Source organism: Natrix helvetica (assembly GCF_964273705.1).
Source record: "Natrix helvetica genome assembly, chromosome: 8".
Classification (NCBI taxonomy): domain Eukaryota; kingdom Metazoa; phylum Chordata; class Lepidosauria; order Squamata; family Natricidae; genus Natrix; species Natrix helvetica.
The window spans coordinates 25,071,731-25,091,598 of record NC_138559.1 but is presented as its reverse complement, the minus strand read 5'-3'; the positions used below and the strand labels follow the sequence as shown (position 1 = coordinate 25,091,598).

General features: G+C 46.7%; 1 protein-coding gene across 4 annotated transcripts in view; it reads left to right on the top strand.

The window, feature by feature from the left end:
* Positions 1-17,908, top strand: part of POU2F3 (POU class 2 homeobox 3) — a 71,801-nt gene extending 53,893 nt beyond the window's left edge. For all 4 annotated transcript variants that reach the window (XM_081961118.1, XM_081961121.1, XM_081961119.1 and 1 more), the window contains 8 exons: positions 3,100-3,179; positions 5,811-5,993; positions 7,417-7,558; positions 9,201-9,337; positions 9,875-10,036; positions 12,665-12,722; positions 13,369-13,501; positions 14,295-17,908. In XM_081961118.1, coding sequence (XP_081817244.1) covers positions 3,100-3,179; positions 5,811-5,993; positions 7,417-7,558; positions 9,201-9,337; positions 9,875-10,036; positions 12,665-12,722; positions 13,369-13,501; positions 14,295-14,334 — 935 coding nt within the window. In that variant the 3' untranslated portion in view covers positions 14,335-17,908. The remainder of the gene's footprint in view (positions 1-3,099; positions 3,180-5,810; positions 5,994-7,416; positions 7,559-9,200; positions 9,338-9,874; positions 10,037-12,664; positions 12,723-13,368; positions 13,502-14,294) is intronic.
* Positions 17,909-19,868: the final 1,960 nt, after the last annotated feature.

Below are 19,868 nucleotides of genomic sequence, written 5' to 3'. Positions count from 1 at the left end.
CGTGCCCCTGATTTGCAACTTTCCAGGCAGCTGAAACTGGAACCAGTTCCTGCCCTGTGGTGGTTTCAGCAGTTGTGTTTTGCTTCCTTTCCTCTGGAGACATGACATCAGGAGCAGAGTGAGGGTTTTGCTGAGGGAGGTGCAAGATCGGGATTACGCAGGCCAGGAGTAGCAACCCAAAGATAATTTGTGGTGACTCAGTTTTCAGTGACGGGCAGGGGCAGAATCAAGGAGAGAACCAACCTAGACCTAAGGAGAAATTTCCTGACAGTGAGAACAATCAACTACCAATATCTCAGGGGCTGCCCCAAAGAAGAGGGAGTCAAGCTATTCTCCAAAGCACCTGAGGGCAGGACAAGAAGCAACAGACGGAAACGAATCAAGGAGAGAAGCAACTTAGAACTAAGGAGAAATTTCCTGACCGTTAGAACAATTAATCAGTAGAATAACTTGCCTCCAGGCCAGAAGTTGTGAATGCTCCAACACTGGAGATTTTCAAGAAGAGATTGGACAACCATTGGTCTGAAATGCTATACGGCAGTGATGGCTAACCTTTTCCAGACTGAATGCCCGAAGCACCGGCCAAACCCACATGCAGCCCCTGCGCATGCCCCCTGTCCCCTGTGCATGCGGATGTCCTCCGCCCTCAAGGATTCCACCCCCTGCGCATGCGCGGCAGAGACCCAAAGACCAGCTGGCTAGTGGGAGGCGTATGCACAGCAGAGCTCAACGAGAGTGACAGCTCACGTACCCACAGAGGGGGCGTTGCATGCCACCTGTGGCACGCATGCCATAGGTTCGCCATCACAGGCTTAAGGTTTCCTGCCTGAGCAAGTGGTTGGACTAGAAGACCTCCAAGGTCCCTTCCAACTCTGATACTCTGTTATACACTTTCCACACCCCGGTGTGTTGCATAATGCTTGGCTCGGTTTTCACCTCTCTAATGGGCAGAAGGCAAAGCTTTGAGACGCAGGAGGAAGCATTGCTAGCAAGGCGGCTGTCGGATAAAAGAAACTGAGTCCAGGGCAGAAACGTAATTTGAGAAACCGTCCCAGCCTAATCAAGGAGAGAATTAACTCAGAACGAAGGAGAAATTTCCTAACAGTGAGAGCAATTAATCGGTGGAACAACCTGTCTCCATCACTGAAGGTTTTTAAGAAGAGATTGAACAGTCACTTGTCTGAAATAGTATAGGATTTCCTGCCCTATACTATACTATACTTGAGCAGGGGGATGGACTAGAAGACCTCCAAGGTCCCTTCCAACTCTGTTGTTCTGTAGGGGATGAGATAGGTGAAAAAGTACAACCGATGGTGCCAGCCGAAACGCAGCTGAAATGTGGGTCTGTAACCATCTCGACTTGCCACACATGTTGTGCAACCGGAAGAGTTCAGGCTGTGGCGGAAGATTCTGCTGTGCTGCCCTTTTTTTTTCAATAAAAGCACCCAACCTGTTTTCACCTCACGCAACAATTCCTGACGTTAATGGAGGAGAAGGAAGACACCAGCCAATTTGTCTGTTTGGTGGCAGGCAATTCAAAGCATGGGTGACTTCAGGAGCTGTTGCCTCACCTTTGTCGTCGAGTCACCTCCAGCAAATTGTCTTATTGTCCCAGCCACGCGCCTGTGAGACAGGGATGGTGGCATTTGACTTCACTTGCCCCAACCTGGCTGGGAGGGACGGGAGTTGTGATGCAACATGTAGGGTGGGTCGATGCTATACAGGTACTCCTTGACTAAAGGACTGCTAAAAAGCAGAAACATCACCCTGCCAATAAAAGTGTGTCTAGCCAAGGCGATGGTTTTCCCAGTTGCAATGGATGGCTGTGAAGGTTGGACCATAAGGAAGGCCAAGCGCCAAAGAATGGAGGCCTTTGATCTCTGGTGCTGGAGAAGACTCCTGCGAGTCCCTTGGACTGCAAGGCCATAAAACATGTCAGTCCTAGAGGAGATCAACCCTGACTGCTCTTTAGAAGGCCAGATCCTGAAGATGAAACTCAAATACTTTGGCCACCTAATGAGAAGGAAGGACTCCCTGGAGAAGAGCCTCATGCTGGGAAAGACTGAGGGCAAAAGAAGAAGGGGACGGCAGAGAAGGAGGTGGCTGGATGGAGACACCGAAGCAGTTGGTGTGAGCTTAAATGGACTCCAGAGGATGGTGGAGGAGAGGAAGGCCTGGAGGAACATTGTCCATGGGGTCGCGATGGGTCAGACATGACTTTGCAACTAACAAGTCCTTAAATTAATTTAAAACAATGGGATGGAATGGGGTCAAGAGGTCAAGAGTGATTCCCTGTTCCAACACTTTGATTTCCAGCCCCCAGAATCACAACTGACCTCTTCAGAGGCTAAAACATATGAAGAACAGTTGCAAGAATTGGGGATGTCTAGTTGGATGAAAATAAGGACTAGGGGAGACATGATTAGCAGTGTCCCAATATCTCAGGGGTTGCCACAAAGAAGAGGCAGTCAAGCTATTCTCCAAAGCACCTGAGGGTAGAACAAGAAGCAATGGGGGGAAACTAATCAAGGAGAGTAGCAACGTAGAACTAAGGAGAAATTTCCTGACAGTGAGAACAATTAATCAGTGGAACTACTTGCCTCCAGAAGTTGTGAATGCTCCAACATTGGATATTTCTAAGAAGATGTTGGATAACCATTTGTCTGAAGTGGTATAGGGTTTCCTGCCTAAGCAGGGGGTTGGACTAGAAGACCTCCAAGATCCCTTCCAACCCTGTTATTCGATTCTATTTTTGATTCTATTTTCGATTCTCTACTGTGTTCTATTCTGAAAAACAGAGTGAAAGGTTTTTCATTTTGAGCAATTCCTACTTGTACACATGTTAGTGATCTGGGGGATGAAGGGTTAACTTGCACAAGCATCTCTCTCTAGGTGACTAACCAAGTTGTGACATGTTGCAATGGAGAAAGAGATGGCAACAGACAACTTGTCACCAAAAGAATGGAATCGGGGGAGAAGAGCAGGAGCATCTCTTGGGGCTGTGAAATTTTGGGATCCGGGTCAACGACCCACATCTGGGCATAGTTGGGCTTGGTGGAACCAAAGTATCTGACTGAATTTTTTCTCCATCTCTTCCAGCTCTTCAATCCAACCTTCTCTCCTTTCCTCAGCAACAAAGTGGACTTCTCCAGCAGCATGGACATAGCTTAGCATCTCAAGTAAGTCCCATCCACTTACTTCCTGCTCTTGTCATCATATTAACAGAGTTAGAAGGTACCTTGTAGGTCATCTAGTCCAATCTCCTGCCCAAGCAGGAGACCCTACAGCATTTCTGACAGATGGCAGCCCAGTCTCTTCTGGAAAGCTTCCAGGGATGAAGCTCTCACAATTTCTGAAGGCAACTTCTGTTCCATGGGTTGATTGCTCTCACGGTCAGAAAATTCCTCCTTATTTTCAGGTTGAATCTCTCCTTGGTCAGTTTCCATCCATTATTCCTTGTCTGGCATTCAGGTGCCTTGCAAAATAGCTTGACCCCCTCCTCTCTGTGGCAGTCCCTCAAACATTGGAAGACTGCTCTCATGTCTCCCCTGGTCCGTCTCTTCCCTAGACTAGCCATGGCCAGTTCCTGCAACCGTTCATTGCATGTTATAGCCTCCAGTCCCCTCATCATCTTTGTTGCTCTTCTCTGCACTCTTTCTAGAGTCTCAATATCTGCTTTATAGTGTGGTGACCAAAACTGTATTCTAGGTGTGGTCTTACTAAGGATTTATAGAGTGGTATTAGTACCTAAGGATTGTCATTTGCTGCAACTCTGTTAAACTGAGAACCGACCTAGAACGAAGGAGGAATTTCTTGAAGTGAGAACAATCAACCATGGAACGGCTTGTCTCCAGACACTGTGGATGCTTCATCGCTGGAGGTTTTTAAGAAGAGACTGAACAACTCTTTTTCTGAAATGCTTGAGCAAGGGGTTGGTCTAGAAGACTTCCAATGTCCCTTCCTAAATTCGAAATTCAGAATAGAGCTGGAATGGACCTTGGAGGTCTTCTAGTCCAACTCCCTGCTTAAGCAGGAAATCCTGTCCCTAGAATATTGACATTCACTCTACCATATTTCCCCCAAAACAAGACAGGGTCTTATTTTCTTTTGACCCTAGAAATAAGCACTTGGCCTTATTTTTGGGGAGATCTTATTATTTTTGAGGTGCAGGAGGTGGCAACCGTGGACACTCATGGCTGATGCTGCATTGCCATATTTTGGGGGAGGGCTTATTTTAGCGCATGTGCTCAAAAGCCCGATTGGGCTTATTATCCAGGAAGGTCTTATTTTCAGGGAAACAAAGTATATAGACCCTATACCTGGAATACAGCTATCATGTCACCCCCTAGTCCTTCTTTTCTCTAGACTAGCCATACTCAGATCCTTCCAATCCTTTTATCCTGAGCTATTCCAAACCAAATTCAATCTGCAATTCCAGCCCATATTTTGAAGAGGTCCATATGGGATTTCAAATGTTCAAAATTCTATAAGCGCATCCCCGATCCGAGAAGAATTGCCTGTGATGAAATCTTTCACCTTGCGGGTTCGTAATCCTATTGCCAAGCCGGAGTTGACACAACCCCTTTCCTGCTCACCATTTAAATGCATTGTCTGTGTCTCCCTCGCTCTGTCTCAATGTCTGTGTCTGCTTTGGAAATTCCACAGAGCTCATTAAAATGCCTGGAGGATTAAGATCACTGGTGATATTCAAAGTTTTTACTATCGGTTCTGTGAGCGTGGCTTGATGGGCATGGTAGGGGAAGGATACTGCAAAATCTCCATTCCCACCCCACTCTGGGGTCAGCCAGAGGTGGCATTTGCCAGTTTTCTGCCAGTTTTCTGAACTACTCAAAAATTCCGCTCCGGTTTTCCAGAACCTGCTGAATTTCACCCCTGATTAAGATCATGGAACTCATAGAAAAGTTCTCTTTAACTCTTCTGTCCTAGGCTTCTTCTGCAGCATGAAGCCAAGTCCTCATCCCAATAAACCCCTTTTATTTAATTTACAGTGAATTTCTCTCCAGCAAAGTCTTTCCTCTCCCACAGTCTTTCAAGATAGTTCACAATAACCGACCTTTATCAGGCTTGGAGAGTGGCCAAGCAGATGCCAGTTATCAGCTGTGTTCAGAGTCAGACACCAGTGAGGCAGACGAACAACTGTAGCCTGTTTCCCAGTGTGTGCATGCGCAGAGTTGCCAGACGAAGGGAAGAGCTAAAAAACAGGGGTTGACTTGGGAGTAAGGTCACAGGTGGACATGAATGGCCCCTCCCAGAGGAAATAAAAGGGGAGCGAAAGGGAAGTGGAGTTTGCAGGAGGCAATTAGTTTGCTTCATTGGTTCATGACTCTCCGAGGCTCCTTGCCAAGTTCTTCAGATATCGGCCTGGCAGCTCTCCAAGCCAGATAAGGTCTGTGACTGTAAATCCTCCCTCGAAAGACTTTGCTGGATGGGAATGAGCAGAATTCACAGTCAATTAATCAAAGGGGTTTTTGTTGGAACAAGGAGTTTCCTTCATGCTCTTGGGAAGGCTAGGTCAGAACATGAACCTTGCTGAACACGCATGATGGCCCCATCCATGAACAAGAGTGGCTGAGAAGTAGTAGCTGGTTTGTGAGAGCATCAGAAGCTTAATGTCTCTGTGGTTTGGCCTGATCACTCTAGATGCCATGAGGATGCTCTGCTAATGCGGTGCTCTTCCAGATGTGGCTGGGTCCACAAGGATGGGGATTCTGGAACAGGTTGTCAAGGGTTGGAGAAGGAGGAGACAAGTCTGCAATGTAATGGCAATTCCACAACTTGCACTTTAACAGGCCGTGGGACGTCCTGGACACCCTGGGCCATCATTGGAGCCTCACCTGGAGGCCCCACAGCACTTACAGGTGGCCAAACACTTGCCGTCCTCCATGGCAACAGATGAAGCCAATGATTTGGAAGAGCTGGAAAAATTTGCCAAGACTTTTAAGCAGAGGCGCATCAAACTGGGGTTTACGCAGGTGAGAGGGGTCTCAGGCCAGCTGGACAATTCATGGACCTTCAACTACAGGGGGGGGACCCTTTCTGCTCCCAATAGCCGTGATGCAGTGGCACAAGGGGGAAGACTTTCAGTTCTGTTCTAAGAGGAATAAACTCTTGTTATTCTCCTCTTCCCCTCCCCTCCCCTCCCATCTCCTCCATTCCATTCCTTCATTCTTCTCTTCCTTCTCTTTCTTCTCTTCTCTTCCTTCTCTTCTCTTCTTTTCTCCTCTTCCCTTCCTTCATTCTCTTCTCTTCTCTTCTTTTCTCTTCCCCTTTCCTCCCCTCCCATCTCCTCCATTCCATTCCTTCATTCTTCTCTTCCTTCTCTTTCTTCTCTTCTCTTCCTTCTCTTCTCTTCTTTTCTCCTCTTCCCTTCCTTCATTCTCTTCTCTTCTCTTCTTTTCTCTTCCCCTTTCCTCCCCTCCCATCTCCTCCATTCCATTCCTTCATTCTTCTCTTCCTTCTCTTCTCCTCTCCTCTCCTCTTCTCTTCCCCTCCCCTCCCATCTCCTCCATTTCATTCCATTCCTTCATTCTTCCCTTCTCTTCTCCTCTCCTCTCCCCTTCCCTTCCATTTGTTCATTCTCTTCTCTTCTCCTCTACCCTCCCCTCTACTCTTCCATTCCATTCCACCCCTTCCCATCCCATCCTGTTCCTGTTCCCATTCCTGGTTTTGTTTTGTTCTGTTCTGTTCTAATCAATGCCAGTAAAACACATGTGTATAGGACATGGAAAAGAGGGACAAAGTTCCACTCACAGAGGTGCACCCACCATCTTGATTTTTTGGAACTTCTCTGTAGATGCCACTGGCCGAAGCTTTTGACTCTGCTTGAATTAAGTCCTGCACGTTTCCTTCCTTCCTTCCATCCTTCCTTCCATCCTTTTCTCCATCCTTCCTTCCATTCCTCCTTCCTTCCTTCCTTTCTCCTTCTTCCTTCCTTCTGTCTTTCTCCTATCTTTTCCTTCCTTCCTCCCTTTTTTCTTCCTTCCTCTTTTTTTCCTTCCTTTCCTTGCTCTTGTAAATGGCCTGAGAATTAATCCACAAAGATTTTTTTTTAACAACAAATGTATAATTTGTTGATTCTAATTAATTTTTCACTTATTTAGTTGTTTTTCTAATTTGTACCCACATGCTCCTTAGAAAGATAATTGTGGCTTTATAGTATTACAATAGCGAGCATAATTAGCAAACTGGAGTTAGCCCTATGATATCATTCTATTACAATTATGTGTTCCAGTATAACTAATAGTTAATGTACTCAAAAAGAAGATGTCCCTGGATTTAAGATAATTCTCCTGCAAAAAGAACAGGATAAGTACAGAGAAGAACCCTAGGCAATATTCAGACAATAAATCCATGGTCTCACTCACTCAGGTTTCTGACATCTTCTCATCTCCATAGGGTGATGTGGGTCTGGCTATGGGGAAACTCTACGGGAATGACTTCAGCCAGACCACGATTTCTCGCTTTGAAGCTCTCAACCTGAGTTTCAAGAACATGTGTAAGCTAAAACCCCTCCTGGAGAAGTGGTTGAGTGATGCAGGTACGATTATATTTAAGGGGGCCAATAATGTTCTGTGTCAGGGTTCCAAATAGCATCCAAAAGTAAATCAGAGTCCAAGGCAAAGGATTCCTCAAAGTTCCAATTTATTAAGAGAGCCATGTTGGCACATCTGGAAAAACCCGAATCTGAAAGCTTCCTGGTTTTCCCCACCCAGTTGAAAGTTCAAGATCTTGCCCCCACACCCACAAGTCCATCCCATGGTCCAATCTCCCACTGCCTTGCTGGCAGTTCCACCCCTCCAGTTCCACCCAGGTACAGAGGTGCAGAGACAAAGGATGACCTTGGCTTTCTCGAAAGAATTTTGTTATGGCTACATAGTATGTGACTCCTTACAATCCCCCCCCCCATTTTCCCACAATATAAAATGCATAGCAGAATAATAGAAAGTGTAGCAGGCCAAGGATCTCAAAGGAAAAGATGGCTGCAGGCTTGACACTCTGCCTTCTTCAGAGCGGCGTTTACCAGCAGGATGCCCTTCCTAACACCTTCATAAAGCTCACAGCAAATATGGCTTAGAGTTTAATCCTAGGTAGTGGCAGATATTTCTCACTCTGGGCGCAAAGAGAATATATTTGCTGTGAGCTCCATGTAGGTGTCAGGAAGGGCATCCAGCCAGCAAATGCTCAGCTCCATTCAGTTGCCCCCAGCTCCAGCCCAATGAAAGGGATAACAGGGTCTTTAAGAGGAAAAAAATGTTCTTCCTTCTTCTATTTCTAACTCTTTTATTCATTGGATAGTTTCAATTATTTGGGGGGAAGGGAAGCACATTTTCCATGCTCTACAGAACTGCCTTAAGAATGCATGCCCATTCAACACATTTAAATATTCTCCAAGTCTTCTGGTGAACAATGAAAGGTTTGTAGTTGTGTTTAAGTCATACTGGATTGTGTGACTGTGATGAATATAATGAGTCACTAGGGATAAACGTGTGTTGAAAATGCAGTCTATGTCCCAAAATTCAGACAAAATAAAAGAATACGGTGATATCCAACCCAAAAAATCATAGAAGATGCCCACTTTCATAACTGTAGGAAGTTAGGAAGTTAGGAAAATGAGTTATTTTAGGAAATATTAAAAGGACAGAATATTTTCCCTAAAAGGGAGGAAAAAACCTTTGTCTATGGGCCATTAAGGCCTGAGGCAGTTCATTCTACATAACAAAGATCTACCTCCTTCAGGCAGAGCCATAATAGGTATCCCGAAGCCCTTGCATTACATTGTCACTCAGCAAGAGTCAACCAAGCTTGGGACTCAAAAGACAGACAGCCTACAAAGTTAGCTAAGACTCCCGCCCCCTTGGAGTCTGACCACCCATCAAGATGCATTTCTTGCACAGGAATGGGAAGCTCTGCAGTGGGGCCCAGAGGGGGCATAAAACCAGGGCACTCTCAGCATCTCTCACCCAGATGGGCATTTCTTCCAACATAATCTTTAGGACTCTTGCTGAAATATCATGTTTAACAGTCCTGAAAAAAAATACACAACGACAGACTCAGATCTGCCCTTTTGTCACATTCCGATGGAGCAAGGGGACTTTTTGCAATAAAATTACATCAAGTGAATCGCAAATAAAAAATAAAATTAAAATTGGCTTGCCTCTTCTGCCCTCCCCTCCCCACAGAATCCTCGCCCTTGGACTCGTCCGTCAGCAGTCCGAGTTCCTACCCCTCCGTAAGCGAGATGTTTGGGCGCAAGAGAAAAAAAAGAACCAGCATCGAGACCAACATCCGCTCCACGCTGGAGAAACGGTTCCAAGACGTAAGCATGGCTCTGCTCTCCTTGATGTCCTGGCAGGGATGCTCAAAGCTAAATGAAAATTGACCCTTGTTGACAGCAGAACCTCTAGCAAGGATAAGGGGAAAGCAGTGGTGACGTTCAAAAGGTTCCCCTATTTATTCCCTATGGGAGGGGCCATTCACCATCCACCTGTGCCTTTACTCCTGAGTCAACCCTTGTTCCTTAGCTGTTCCCTTCTCCTGGCAGCTCTGCGCCTGCACACATCGGGAACAGGCTCCAGCTGTTCTTCTGCCCAATAATCTCCAACTCCAAAGGCAGCTGATAACTGTCAGACAGCCCTGGCCCCCTCTCTGCCTCCAATGCAGAGCCCTCCTCAGAGCCTTCCCCAGCCTCCAGGACTGGCCCAGTTTCCTCCCCAACCCTCCTCACTCTCCGAATCTGCTGCCACCTCCGCTGGCCGCTGGCGAGCCGCAACATTAGCCCTGAAGCTTACAGAAGGAGGAAGGTTGCTCCACTCTATCCTTCCATCAGTTCTGACTGTTGACTTTCTCCCAGCAGAACCCCAAGCCCAGCTCGGAGGAGATAGCCCTGATTGCAGAACAGCTGGCCATGGAGAAAGAAGTGGTGCGCGTTTGGTTCTGCAACCGAAGGCAGAAGGAAAAACGTATCAGCTGTCCAATGCCCTCTCCCATAAAGTCGCCCCTCTACAACTCCAGACTGGTAAGAGAGGGAGAACTGGTGGGTGGCTGCCAGCATTACTGCTGGTTCAGTGTGCAAAAAAATAAATAAGTGAGTGTGCCTTTGCACCTTAAAAAGTCTGGGCGTGCGCACAACATTAGAAAAGGGAAATTACATCTTTGCAATGAAGATTGTTCTGCACTTGCGCAGAACCGAAAATCAAGATGATGCCGACGACAACAGAACCGGTTGCGTGACAGGCCAAGTTATTTACCTACTCGGCTGAACCAGTCCGAACTGGTAGGAACCCACCTCTGGGAGGGAGGCTGACTGGGCTCCTTTTTTTCTCTAGGAAGGAGAGAGGGAGGGGCAGGCAAGAAAGAAAAAAGAAAAGATTAGAGGAGAAAGGGAGAGAACAAGGTGGGAGGGAGGGGAAAAACGGGGGGCAGGCAAAAAAGAAAAAAGATAAGGGAAGAGAGGGGGAGGGAGGGAGGGGAAGAAAGAGAGAGGGGGCAGGTAAGAAAGAAAAAGAAAAGATTAGGGGAGAAAGGGAGAGTGTAAGGGGGGAGGGGGGAGCAGAGAGGGAGGGGCAGGCAAGAAAGAAAAAGATAAGGGAAGAGAGGGGGAGGGAGGGAATGGGGGAGGGAGGAGGGGGAGGGGGAAAGAGAGAGAGGAAGGGAGGGGCAGGCAAGAAAGAAAAAGAAAAAAGAAAAGGGCAGGGAGAGGGGGAAGGAAGCAGGGAGGGAGGGGAAGGAAAGAAAGAAAAAGAAAAGATAACAGGAAGAAGGGAGAGAGGAAGGAAGGAGGGAGGGAGAAAGAGAGGGAGGGAGGGGAAGGAAAGAAAGAAAAAGAAAAGATAACAGGAAGAAGGGAGAGAGGAAGGAAGGAGGGAGGGAGAAAGAGAGGGAGGGAGGGGAAGGAAAGAAAGAAAAAGAAAAGATAACAGGAAGAAGGGAGAGAGGAAGAAAGTAGGGAGGGAAAGGCAAGAAAGTAAAAGAAAAGATAAAGGGAAGGAAGGAAGGAAGGAAGTCCATTCAAGACCAATGAACAGCTCAGGACAACCTCAACCTGTCCCATCATCAGGTGGGAATGAGATGAAGGCCCCCATCAGGGGTGTAAGGAGAAGAGGGACCACTCTTCCTTGCTTGTGGTTCTGTGCACCAGAAGGTTCTTGATCACAGATTCCACCCATCCACCAAGGCCTCCGTCCTTTCTTCCCTTCCCCTTCAACCTTTGTAGTGCAACAATGCCACAGCTGTACATGTTCCTTGCGAAGTGGTGGAAACCTCTGATTCCCAACCCCCCAACCCCCAGGCTGTCACACTACAATTCCCAGCAGCCTCTAGGACAAATGCCCAGAGTTTTCATTCAGCCAGACAGCTGGGAGAGGCCACATCTGGAGCCAGCCAGCCAGCCAGCCCATCAGGAACTCCTCCCACCTGCAACATTCCCCTTTCAAAAGGATGACTTTACGGAAAGGACTGGCACCCGAGTGAAGCTGTGATCAAGAGAAGAACTTGATAGACTGGAAGGGAGTTCCCCCTGGCCTCTCCCACCCACCCCCTTCACCTGTCCCAGGTGTGATATGAGCTCCCCAGCCATCATGGCTCCTTGTCTTAAGATTCCTCAACCGGTTGCCAGCAAGAAGGGCTCCATGTTGGCTCTGAGTCACTAGAAGACCTGGGACCTTTTTCCTGAGTCATTGGCACTGGCCATCTCCCAGTGACTCGTGCCTGCTGCTTCCTGCCCATCTTCAGACCGTGGAAACCAGAAGAGCAGCTGGCAACGGTGCGCGGGCCCACAAAGAGGGCTTTGCGCGTGCCACCTCTGGCACCCGTGCCATCGGTTTGCCATCACAGGCCTAATGGTTGGGCATCGAAGCAAAAACCCACCATTCCAAATAAGGGAAGTGAACTTCCCGAGAGACCAAGAGAAAATGGTTGAAAGGAGGAAAGAAGGAAAAGGATTTACGAGTAGAATAGAAGGAAACTTGGTAAATATTGCCAATGGCATATAGCGAATATGATGTCAGGGAAGTAGATGGATACTATTAATTGTGGATAATTAACTAGGCGAAAGGTTTACTATATAAAATTGAATTTGAGGATATATGTTATTGGGAATAAAAAAAGGATAATAGATGGAAAGGATACGTGAAACCTGATTACCTTGGAGGGGCAAATAAGGGTACTGTTTATATATTAAGAAGAAATTAAAGTTAAGCTGGAAAATAGGGAAAGGAAAATAAGACGGCTGAAATGTGAAATGAAAATATGACGTAAAATGAACTGTGCGTAACAGAAGATGTAAAGGGGAGGGAAACACTTTATTTATAAAAGAAGTTAAAATATGTAATAAAAAAACTTTGTTTAAAAAAACAATAACCAACCATTTTAGCTTCAATGTCAGCAATGCAGAAGGTTAAAGCAGAGAACCCCTACGGGTGAATGGATTAAGCAACTCTCCTGAACGTATCCCAGAGAGCATGTGGCTCAAATGTCTGCTCTAGAAAACAGTCCTGTCTGGGCTACGAGTCTCTGGTTGGCCTTAGATGTGCAGGAAGTCCTGGTTTCTTCTCAAGGGCCATGGGTGAAGCTGAGGATTGGGGAACCTTTAGAGCCCAGAACTTCTAGAGTCAACCAACCAGATTTACCTCCACCTCTTTTGCAGGTTTCTACCTCAGGGACTTTGGGTCCCCTTTCTGCCCACAGTTCCATGCATAGTGCAGGTAAGTCCTACCAAGAATGGGTCTACTTATTTATTTTTTGCTTTGTTCATTTGCATTTGTGTAAGCCTGGTGTCATTTTATATATCATGGGATGGGATAGGATGGGATGGGAGGGAGGGAGGGAGGGAGGAAGAGAGGGATGGGATGGGATGGGATGGGATGGAGGGAGGGATGGGATGGAGGGAGGGATGGGATGGAGGGAGGGATGGGATGGAGGGAGGGATGGGATGGATGGATGGATGGATGGATGGATGGATGGATGGATGGATGGATGGATGGTAGGATGGATGGATGGATGGATGGATGGATGGATGGATGGATGGATGGTAGAATGGATCGATGGATGGATGGTAGAATGGATCAATGGATGGATGGATGGTAGAATGGACGGTAGAATGGATGGATGGATGGATAGATGGATGACCTCTGTGAAGTTAAAACAGCTACTATAAGTCTCCAACTGCAGGACTTCAGCAATTATGAGGACACTAATGTAGTAAATGTACTTTTCATGTGCAAAAAAAAGTGAGTGTGAGAGAGAAAACTGACATCTAAAAGTTCCAAACATCCACTGGCACACATAGACACACAGCCCTACCTCTCTCCTGCTTTCTGACTTTTCTTGATGTTCTTCTCTACTTCCTAGTGTCTTCTTCCTGTTCTCCTGGCCATGCCAGCCGGTCCTCATCGCCCGGCGCAGGACTTCACACCAACAATCCCAACATGCCTCAGAGTAACTCTAAAGTAGCCATCAATTCATCCAGTTTCAACTCTTCTGGGTAAGGATGGACATTGTTGTTTTGTTATTCTGTGGGACAAGAGGATTCTGAGCATAAGACCAAGAGAGACAAGAGAGATGAGTAAGAAACTTGCCAGTTGCTCAAATGGAACACATCCAAGATAATGTCCAGTAATGTTTATCTCAAATTTATTTATTTATATTCCACGTTTATTATTTTTACAAACAACTCAAGGTGGCAAACATATCCACCTCCTCCTATTTTTCACACAACTCTGTGAGGTGGGTTAGGATGTGAGAGAGTAGCTAGTCCAAGGTCACCCAACTGGCTTTCATGTCTAAGGCTGCACTAGAACTCCCAGTCTCCTGGTGATTGGCCCAAAGTGATCCAGCCAGCTATCACATCTAAGGCAGAACTAGAACTCCCAGTCTCCCGGTGATTGGCCCAAGGTCACCCAGCCAGCTTCCATGTGTAAGGAGGAACTAAAACTCCCAGTCTCCTAGTGATTAGCCCAAGACAATTAGTTCGCTTAATTAGTGTGAGGATTTGTTCATGACTCTCAGAGACTCCTTGCCAAATATTTTCTGGTACAGTGTGGCGTTTGGAAGATATCGGCCTGGCATCTCTCCAAGCCTGATAAGGTCTGTGGTTGTCAATTCACCCTTGAAAGACTGTTTGCCGGGGAGTTTGTTGGATATGAATGTGAGGAATTAGACAAATAAGAAGGGATTTTCTTTTCGGGACAAGGAGTCTGCTTCGTGATTTGGTGAAGCCTGGGTCAGAACGCCTTCCCGAGGAAACAACTGACGTGTTGTGCCTTTGTGTGTTTCAGATCATGGTACCGATGGAACCAGCCTACTTACCTCCATTAGAGTATCGCTTGGGAAGAACATCCATTGCTCCCTGTTTTTTTCCTCTAGACAAAAAGAAAAGAAAAGAAAATTGGGGAAGACCAACTTTCCATGCACGGATCCTCCGGGAGGTGTTTCTTCCGGCAAACAATTGGCACATTGGCACAGATGACTTTGGGCAAGGCCAAAACTCCCGTCGATCGATGCCAACCGAACTCTCAAAGAGACTCGAGCTTCCACGGAGCCCACTCTCGAACCGAGTGGGGCTGTGTGTAGTGTGTCCGTGTGTCCCCTGTAAAAGCCCACCAGCTTGCCAGCATCTTCTGCAGAAAAAGATGTCCCTTCTAGGCCCAAATAGGGCCCTCGAGGGTTCCCGAATCTGAGCCAAGGTTGCCCAAATTATTTCATTTGAGGATTGAATGGTCCTCTTGAACCCTCGTTCCTCTTCAGGAACAAAGCGATGACGCGTCTTGGTCGGTGTGAGGTGCATCTAATGTTATCTGCTCAACATTTTGAAGTGCCTTTTTTTAGCATGAGGTGGGGGGCAAGGGGTTGTTTGTTCTGCAGGTCTATGAGGGTGAGAATCCATAGCTAGATGTGGTTGAGAAGCAACAGGGTGGACAAATCAATGCGACATCTCTAGGCTTCCAAGCAGGGGTGAAATTCAGCAGGTTCTGACTGGAAATTTTAGCGGTAGCGGAAATTTTGAGTAGTTTGGAGAACTGGCAAATACCACCTCTGGCTGGCCACGCCCCCATCTATTCTCTGCCTCCTGAGTCACAGATGGAAGTGGGGATTTTGCAGTATCCTTCCCCTGGAGGGGGACGGGAATGGGGATTTTGCAGTAACCTTCCCCTGGAATGCAGTGGGAATGGGGATTTTGCAGTAACCTTTCCCTGGAATGCAGTGGGAATGGGGATTTTGCAGTATCCTTCCCCTGCCATGCCCACCAAGCCACGCCCACAGAACCAGCGGTTTAAAAAAATGTGACTTTCACCACTGCTTCCAAGGGATGGTGCATTGGGATTCTGGGATTCCTGCAGGGCAAAATTGTGGAGATTTTAGACCCTCCCAAAAGCATTTGCTTTTCTAGTGTTTGAGGAGAGTGGAGTTGTAGAATAAGCTGTGCTCGGGAATGTATAGGTCTTGAACAAGAGGTTTTCTACCTTGCTTCTCAACAAACCCCGGTTGGGTGGCTGGCTTTTCATGCGCAGTGCTTCAGACGCAAGGAGAAACCTTAATAATTTGCCTCGGGGCCTCCCTGGGACAATTGCTGTGTTTCTCCACTTCAGAAGCTCCCTATCCAGAGCCCCTGAGAAGCTGTTTGTAAAAGCTTCAGAAATATTTGTTTTGGGTGTGAGAAGGGATGGAGGCTTAGACATCCATCTCGGCATGTAGACATCTTCCTTCCTTCTTGAGCCTCAATGGCGCAGTGGTTAGAGTGCAGTACTGCAGGCTACTTCTGCTGACTGTCAGCTGCTGGCTGCCTGCAATTTGGCAGTTCGAATCCCACCAGGTTCCATGTTGACTCAGCCTTCCATCCTTCCGAGGTGGGTAAAATGAGGAGCCAGACTGTTGTGGGGCAAGAGGCTGACTCTGTAAACCGCTTAGAGAGGGCTATAAAAAGCACTGTAAAGTGGTATATAAATATAAGTGCTATTGCTACCTTCCTTCTTTCTTTTTCTTTCTTTCTTTCTTTCTTTCTTTCTTTCTTTCTTTCCTTCCTTCCTTCCTTCCTTCCTTCCTTCCTTCCTTCCTTCCTTCCTTCCTTCCTTTCTTCCCAGTGGCTAGAGTGCAGTACTGCAGTCTACTTCTGCTGACTGCTAGCTGACTGCAATTTGGCAGTTTGAAACTTCACCAGGCTCAAGGTTGACTCAGCCTTCCATCCTTCCGAGGTGGGTAAAATGAGGACCCAGATAGTTGGGGGCAAGAGGCTGACTCTGTAAACCGCTTAGAGAGGGCTATAAAAAGCACTGTGAAGCAGTATATAAATCTAAGGGCAATTGCTATCTTCCTTCCTTCCTTCCCAATGGTTAGAGTGCAGTACTGCAGGCTACTTCTGCTGACTGCCATGCTTGCTAAGGAATTCTGGGAGTTGAAGTTAATCCTGGCTCAGAAATTCTGGGAGTTGAAATCCATGCTGGTTCAGGAATTCTGGGAGTTGAAATCGATTTTGCTCAGAAATTCTGGGAGTTGAAGTTCATCCTGACTTAGAAATTCTGGGAGTTGAAGTAAAGTTGTCAAAGTTGTCCTGGGAAAGAAGCCTTGGTGAAGCCAACCAGAAGGGATCTGGAAGTTCTCCTTAGAATGCTAATTGCTTTCCTTGCAGGGGTCCCTCAACCTTCTCAAGTTTTCAAAAGGCTGCTTTAGAGTGAGATGCTTCTGGTGAGGTCTTGAAGAATGGAAAAGAGGTGGGGAAGCTGCAGGGAAAGCGGGGTGGGGAGAGGAAGGAGAGAAGGAACATGAATTCTTTAAAAATAGCTTAAGGGAAAGACTGAAGCAGCTGCTTATCTTCCTGTCTCCTGTAGTTGCTATTCATTAAAACTTCATCCGTCTGCCCCCTGCCGTATCAACCTAGCAGGAGATTGCTAAAGGCAAGCCTTCTCTGACTTCACACCTTTCAAACATCCCGGCCTTGCATTGCTGTTTCTGTAAAGTTAGCTACAGATTAACAGAGTTGGAAGGGACCTTGCGGGTCATCTAGTCCAACCCCCTGCCCAAGCAGGAGACCCTACACCATTTCTGACAGATGGCAGTCCAATCTTGTCTTGAAAGCTTCCAGGGATGAAGTTCCCACAACTTCCAAGGGCAACTTCTGTTCCATGGGTTGATTGTTCTCACTTGTCAGAAAAAGTTCCTCCTTATTTCCAGGTTGAATCTCTCCTTGATCAGTTTCCAGCCATGATTCCTCATCTGGCCTTCAGGTGCTTTGGAAAATAGCTTGAACCCCCTCCTCTCTGTGGCAGCCCCTCAAATATTGGAAGACTGTTATCATATCTCCCCTGGTCCTTCTCTTCATTAGACTAGCCATGCCCAGTTTCTGCAACCCTTCCTCGTATGTTTTAGCCTCCAGTCCCATAAAATCATCCTGGTTGCTCTTCTCTGCACTCTTTCTAGAGTCTCAACATCTTTTTTATAGTGTGGTGACCAAAACTAGATGCAGGATGCAGAAGGCAATGTCCATTCCATGGGTTGATTGTTCTCACTTTCAAAAAATTCCTCCTTATTTCCAAGTTGAATCTCTCCGTGTTCACTTTACATCCATTGTTCCTTGTCTGATCTTCAGGTGCCTTGGAAAATAGCTTGACTCTCTCTTCTTTGTGGCAGCCCCCTAAATATTGGAACACTGCTGTTGGCTCCTCTGTAAGGTGACTGGGAGGGGGGAAAGGAGGGTCTCCACCCCACACCAAAAATTGCCTTGGTTGTTTCTTGAAGAAGTAAAGCTGAATTGGACGATTCTCACTATATAAGGGTTTTTGTTGTTGTTGATTTTTATTTGAGCTAGCTCTTTGCCGGGGAGGGAAATGAGGGTGGGCTGGAAAATTATGCATTCTTCTCCCCACCCCACCCCCAAAATAAATTGTTGATTGATTCAGATGGCTTTTCAGCTCCTACTTTCAGGATTTCTTTAAAAGGAGGGAGGAAATTTGGATACTGTTGGAAGAAATGTCCTTCTGGGTTCAGTTCCAAGTGGGGGAAAAGACACTGGAAACATGGAGGCTGTTTGGAAAGATGGTTTAATGGTGGACAGGATCACATGGCCTTGGAGGTCCTGGGTGAAAAGGGAAGAGATGCTGAGAGTCCCTGGATTTTATGCCCTCTCTGGGCTTTGAACTTCCTGGGGCACAGGAAGACTATCCTGATTGGTTGCTGTCAGAGGTCATAGCTACCTTTGTAGGTTGTGTGCTAAATTGGGTTGAAACTTGGTGGGTGGTGCAATGAAGGGCAATGAAATGGCTTTGCCTGAAGGGGGTAGATCTTTGTTATGTAGAATAGACTGGCTCAGGCCTTATTAGCCCATTGACAAAGGTGGGGGGGGGCTATTATGAATGAGTTTCCTGCCTAAAAAACATGTTTCTCCATTTCTTATCTAGGGAAATACTCTGTTTCCCCAAAAATAAGACCTCCCCGGTCTTATAAGAAGCCCAATCAGGCTTTGGAGCGCATGCCCTAAAATAAGCCCTCCCTGAAAATATTGCAACACAGTAGCAGCCATGAGGTGACCACGCTCGCTGCCTCCTGCACCTCAAAAATCATAAGACCTCCCCCAAAATAAGGCCGAGCGCTTATTTCAGGGGTCAAAAGAAAATAAGATCCTGTCTTATTTTCGGGAAAACACGGTATAATATTCTGCCTTTTTAATATTTCCTAGGATATTTCATTTTCCTACAAGATAAACGTACCTATGGGCTGAGTGCTAACTTCCTACAATACCTAAAGAAATTTAGGTAAAGTGTGAACGTCAGGCATCCTGGTTTGCGAAGGAGGGAGCCAGATCTGTGTGTGTTTGTTGTGTGTGTGTATGTGTGTGTGTGTCACTGAGTGTGAATGCCCTGCCTTTCGGCACACAGATCCTTGACCAGCACTCTGCACTCTTCCTGACACTGCAGTGTCACTATTTTGCTGCCAATATCGAGTGACATGATCTCAGGGTAGCTGGGAGGGGTGTAAGTGGGAAGATGAGACCTCCATGGACTTATGGTTGCCTTCTCTTGATTTTGCAAGAAAGCTTTGCAAGAGGGCTCCATTCGATGCTACCAATCTGGGTGATTTTAGCATAAGCAGATTAATAAATTTCTGCACTTGCATATAATTGGACTATTTTATCAACACTTCCAATTGAAGTCTTCCTCTCTTTTTTTTTTAATGGAGGGCAGACCATAAACAGGCGTGCCACCCTGTCAAGGACCTCGGAGTACTCATCTCTAATGATCTAAGTGCCAGAGTCCACTGTAAAAGCATTGCCCAAAAGGCATTAAGAGTTGTTAACCTAATCTTGCGAAGCTTCTTCTCCAGTAACACTGTACTGCAAACTAGGGAATGCAAAACCTTTGCTAGACCAATTCTCGAATACATCTGTCTGGAACCCGCACTGCATATCGGACATTAATACAATCGAGCGAGTCCAGAGGTATTTCACGAGAAGAGGCCTCCACTCCTCTGCTTGCAACAGATTCCCTTATGCTGCTAGGCTCAAAATTTTGGGCTTGGACAACTTAGTACTACGCCGCCTTCAGTCTGACCTGAGTGTGGTGCATAAAATTGTCTGCTACAATGTCCTACCTGTCAACGACTACTTCAGCTTCAACCACAGCAACACACGAGCACACAATAGATACAAACTCAAGGTAAACCGTACCAAACTCAATTGCAGAAAATACGACTTCAGCAACAGAGTGGTCAATGCCTGGAATGCACTTCCTGATTCTGTGGCTCCTTCCCCAAACCCCCAAAACTTTAGACTGTCTACTGTTGACCTCACTCCGTTCCTAAGAAGTCTGTAAGGGGCATGCATAAGTGCACCAATGTGCCTACAGTCCCTGTCCTAATAACCC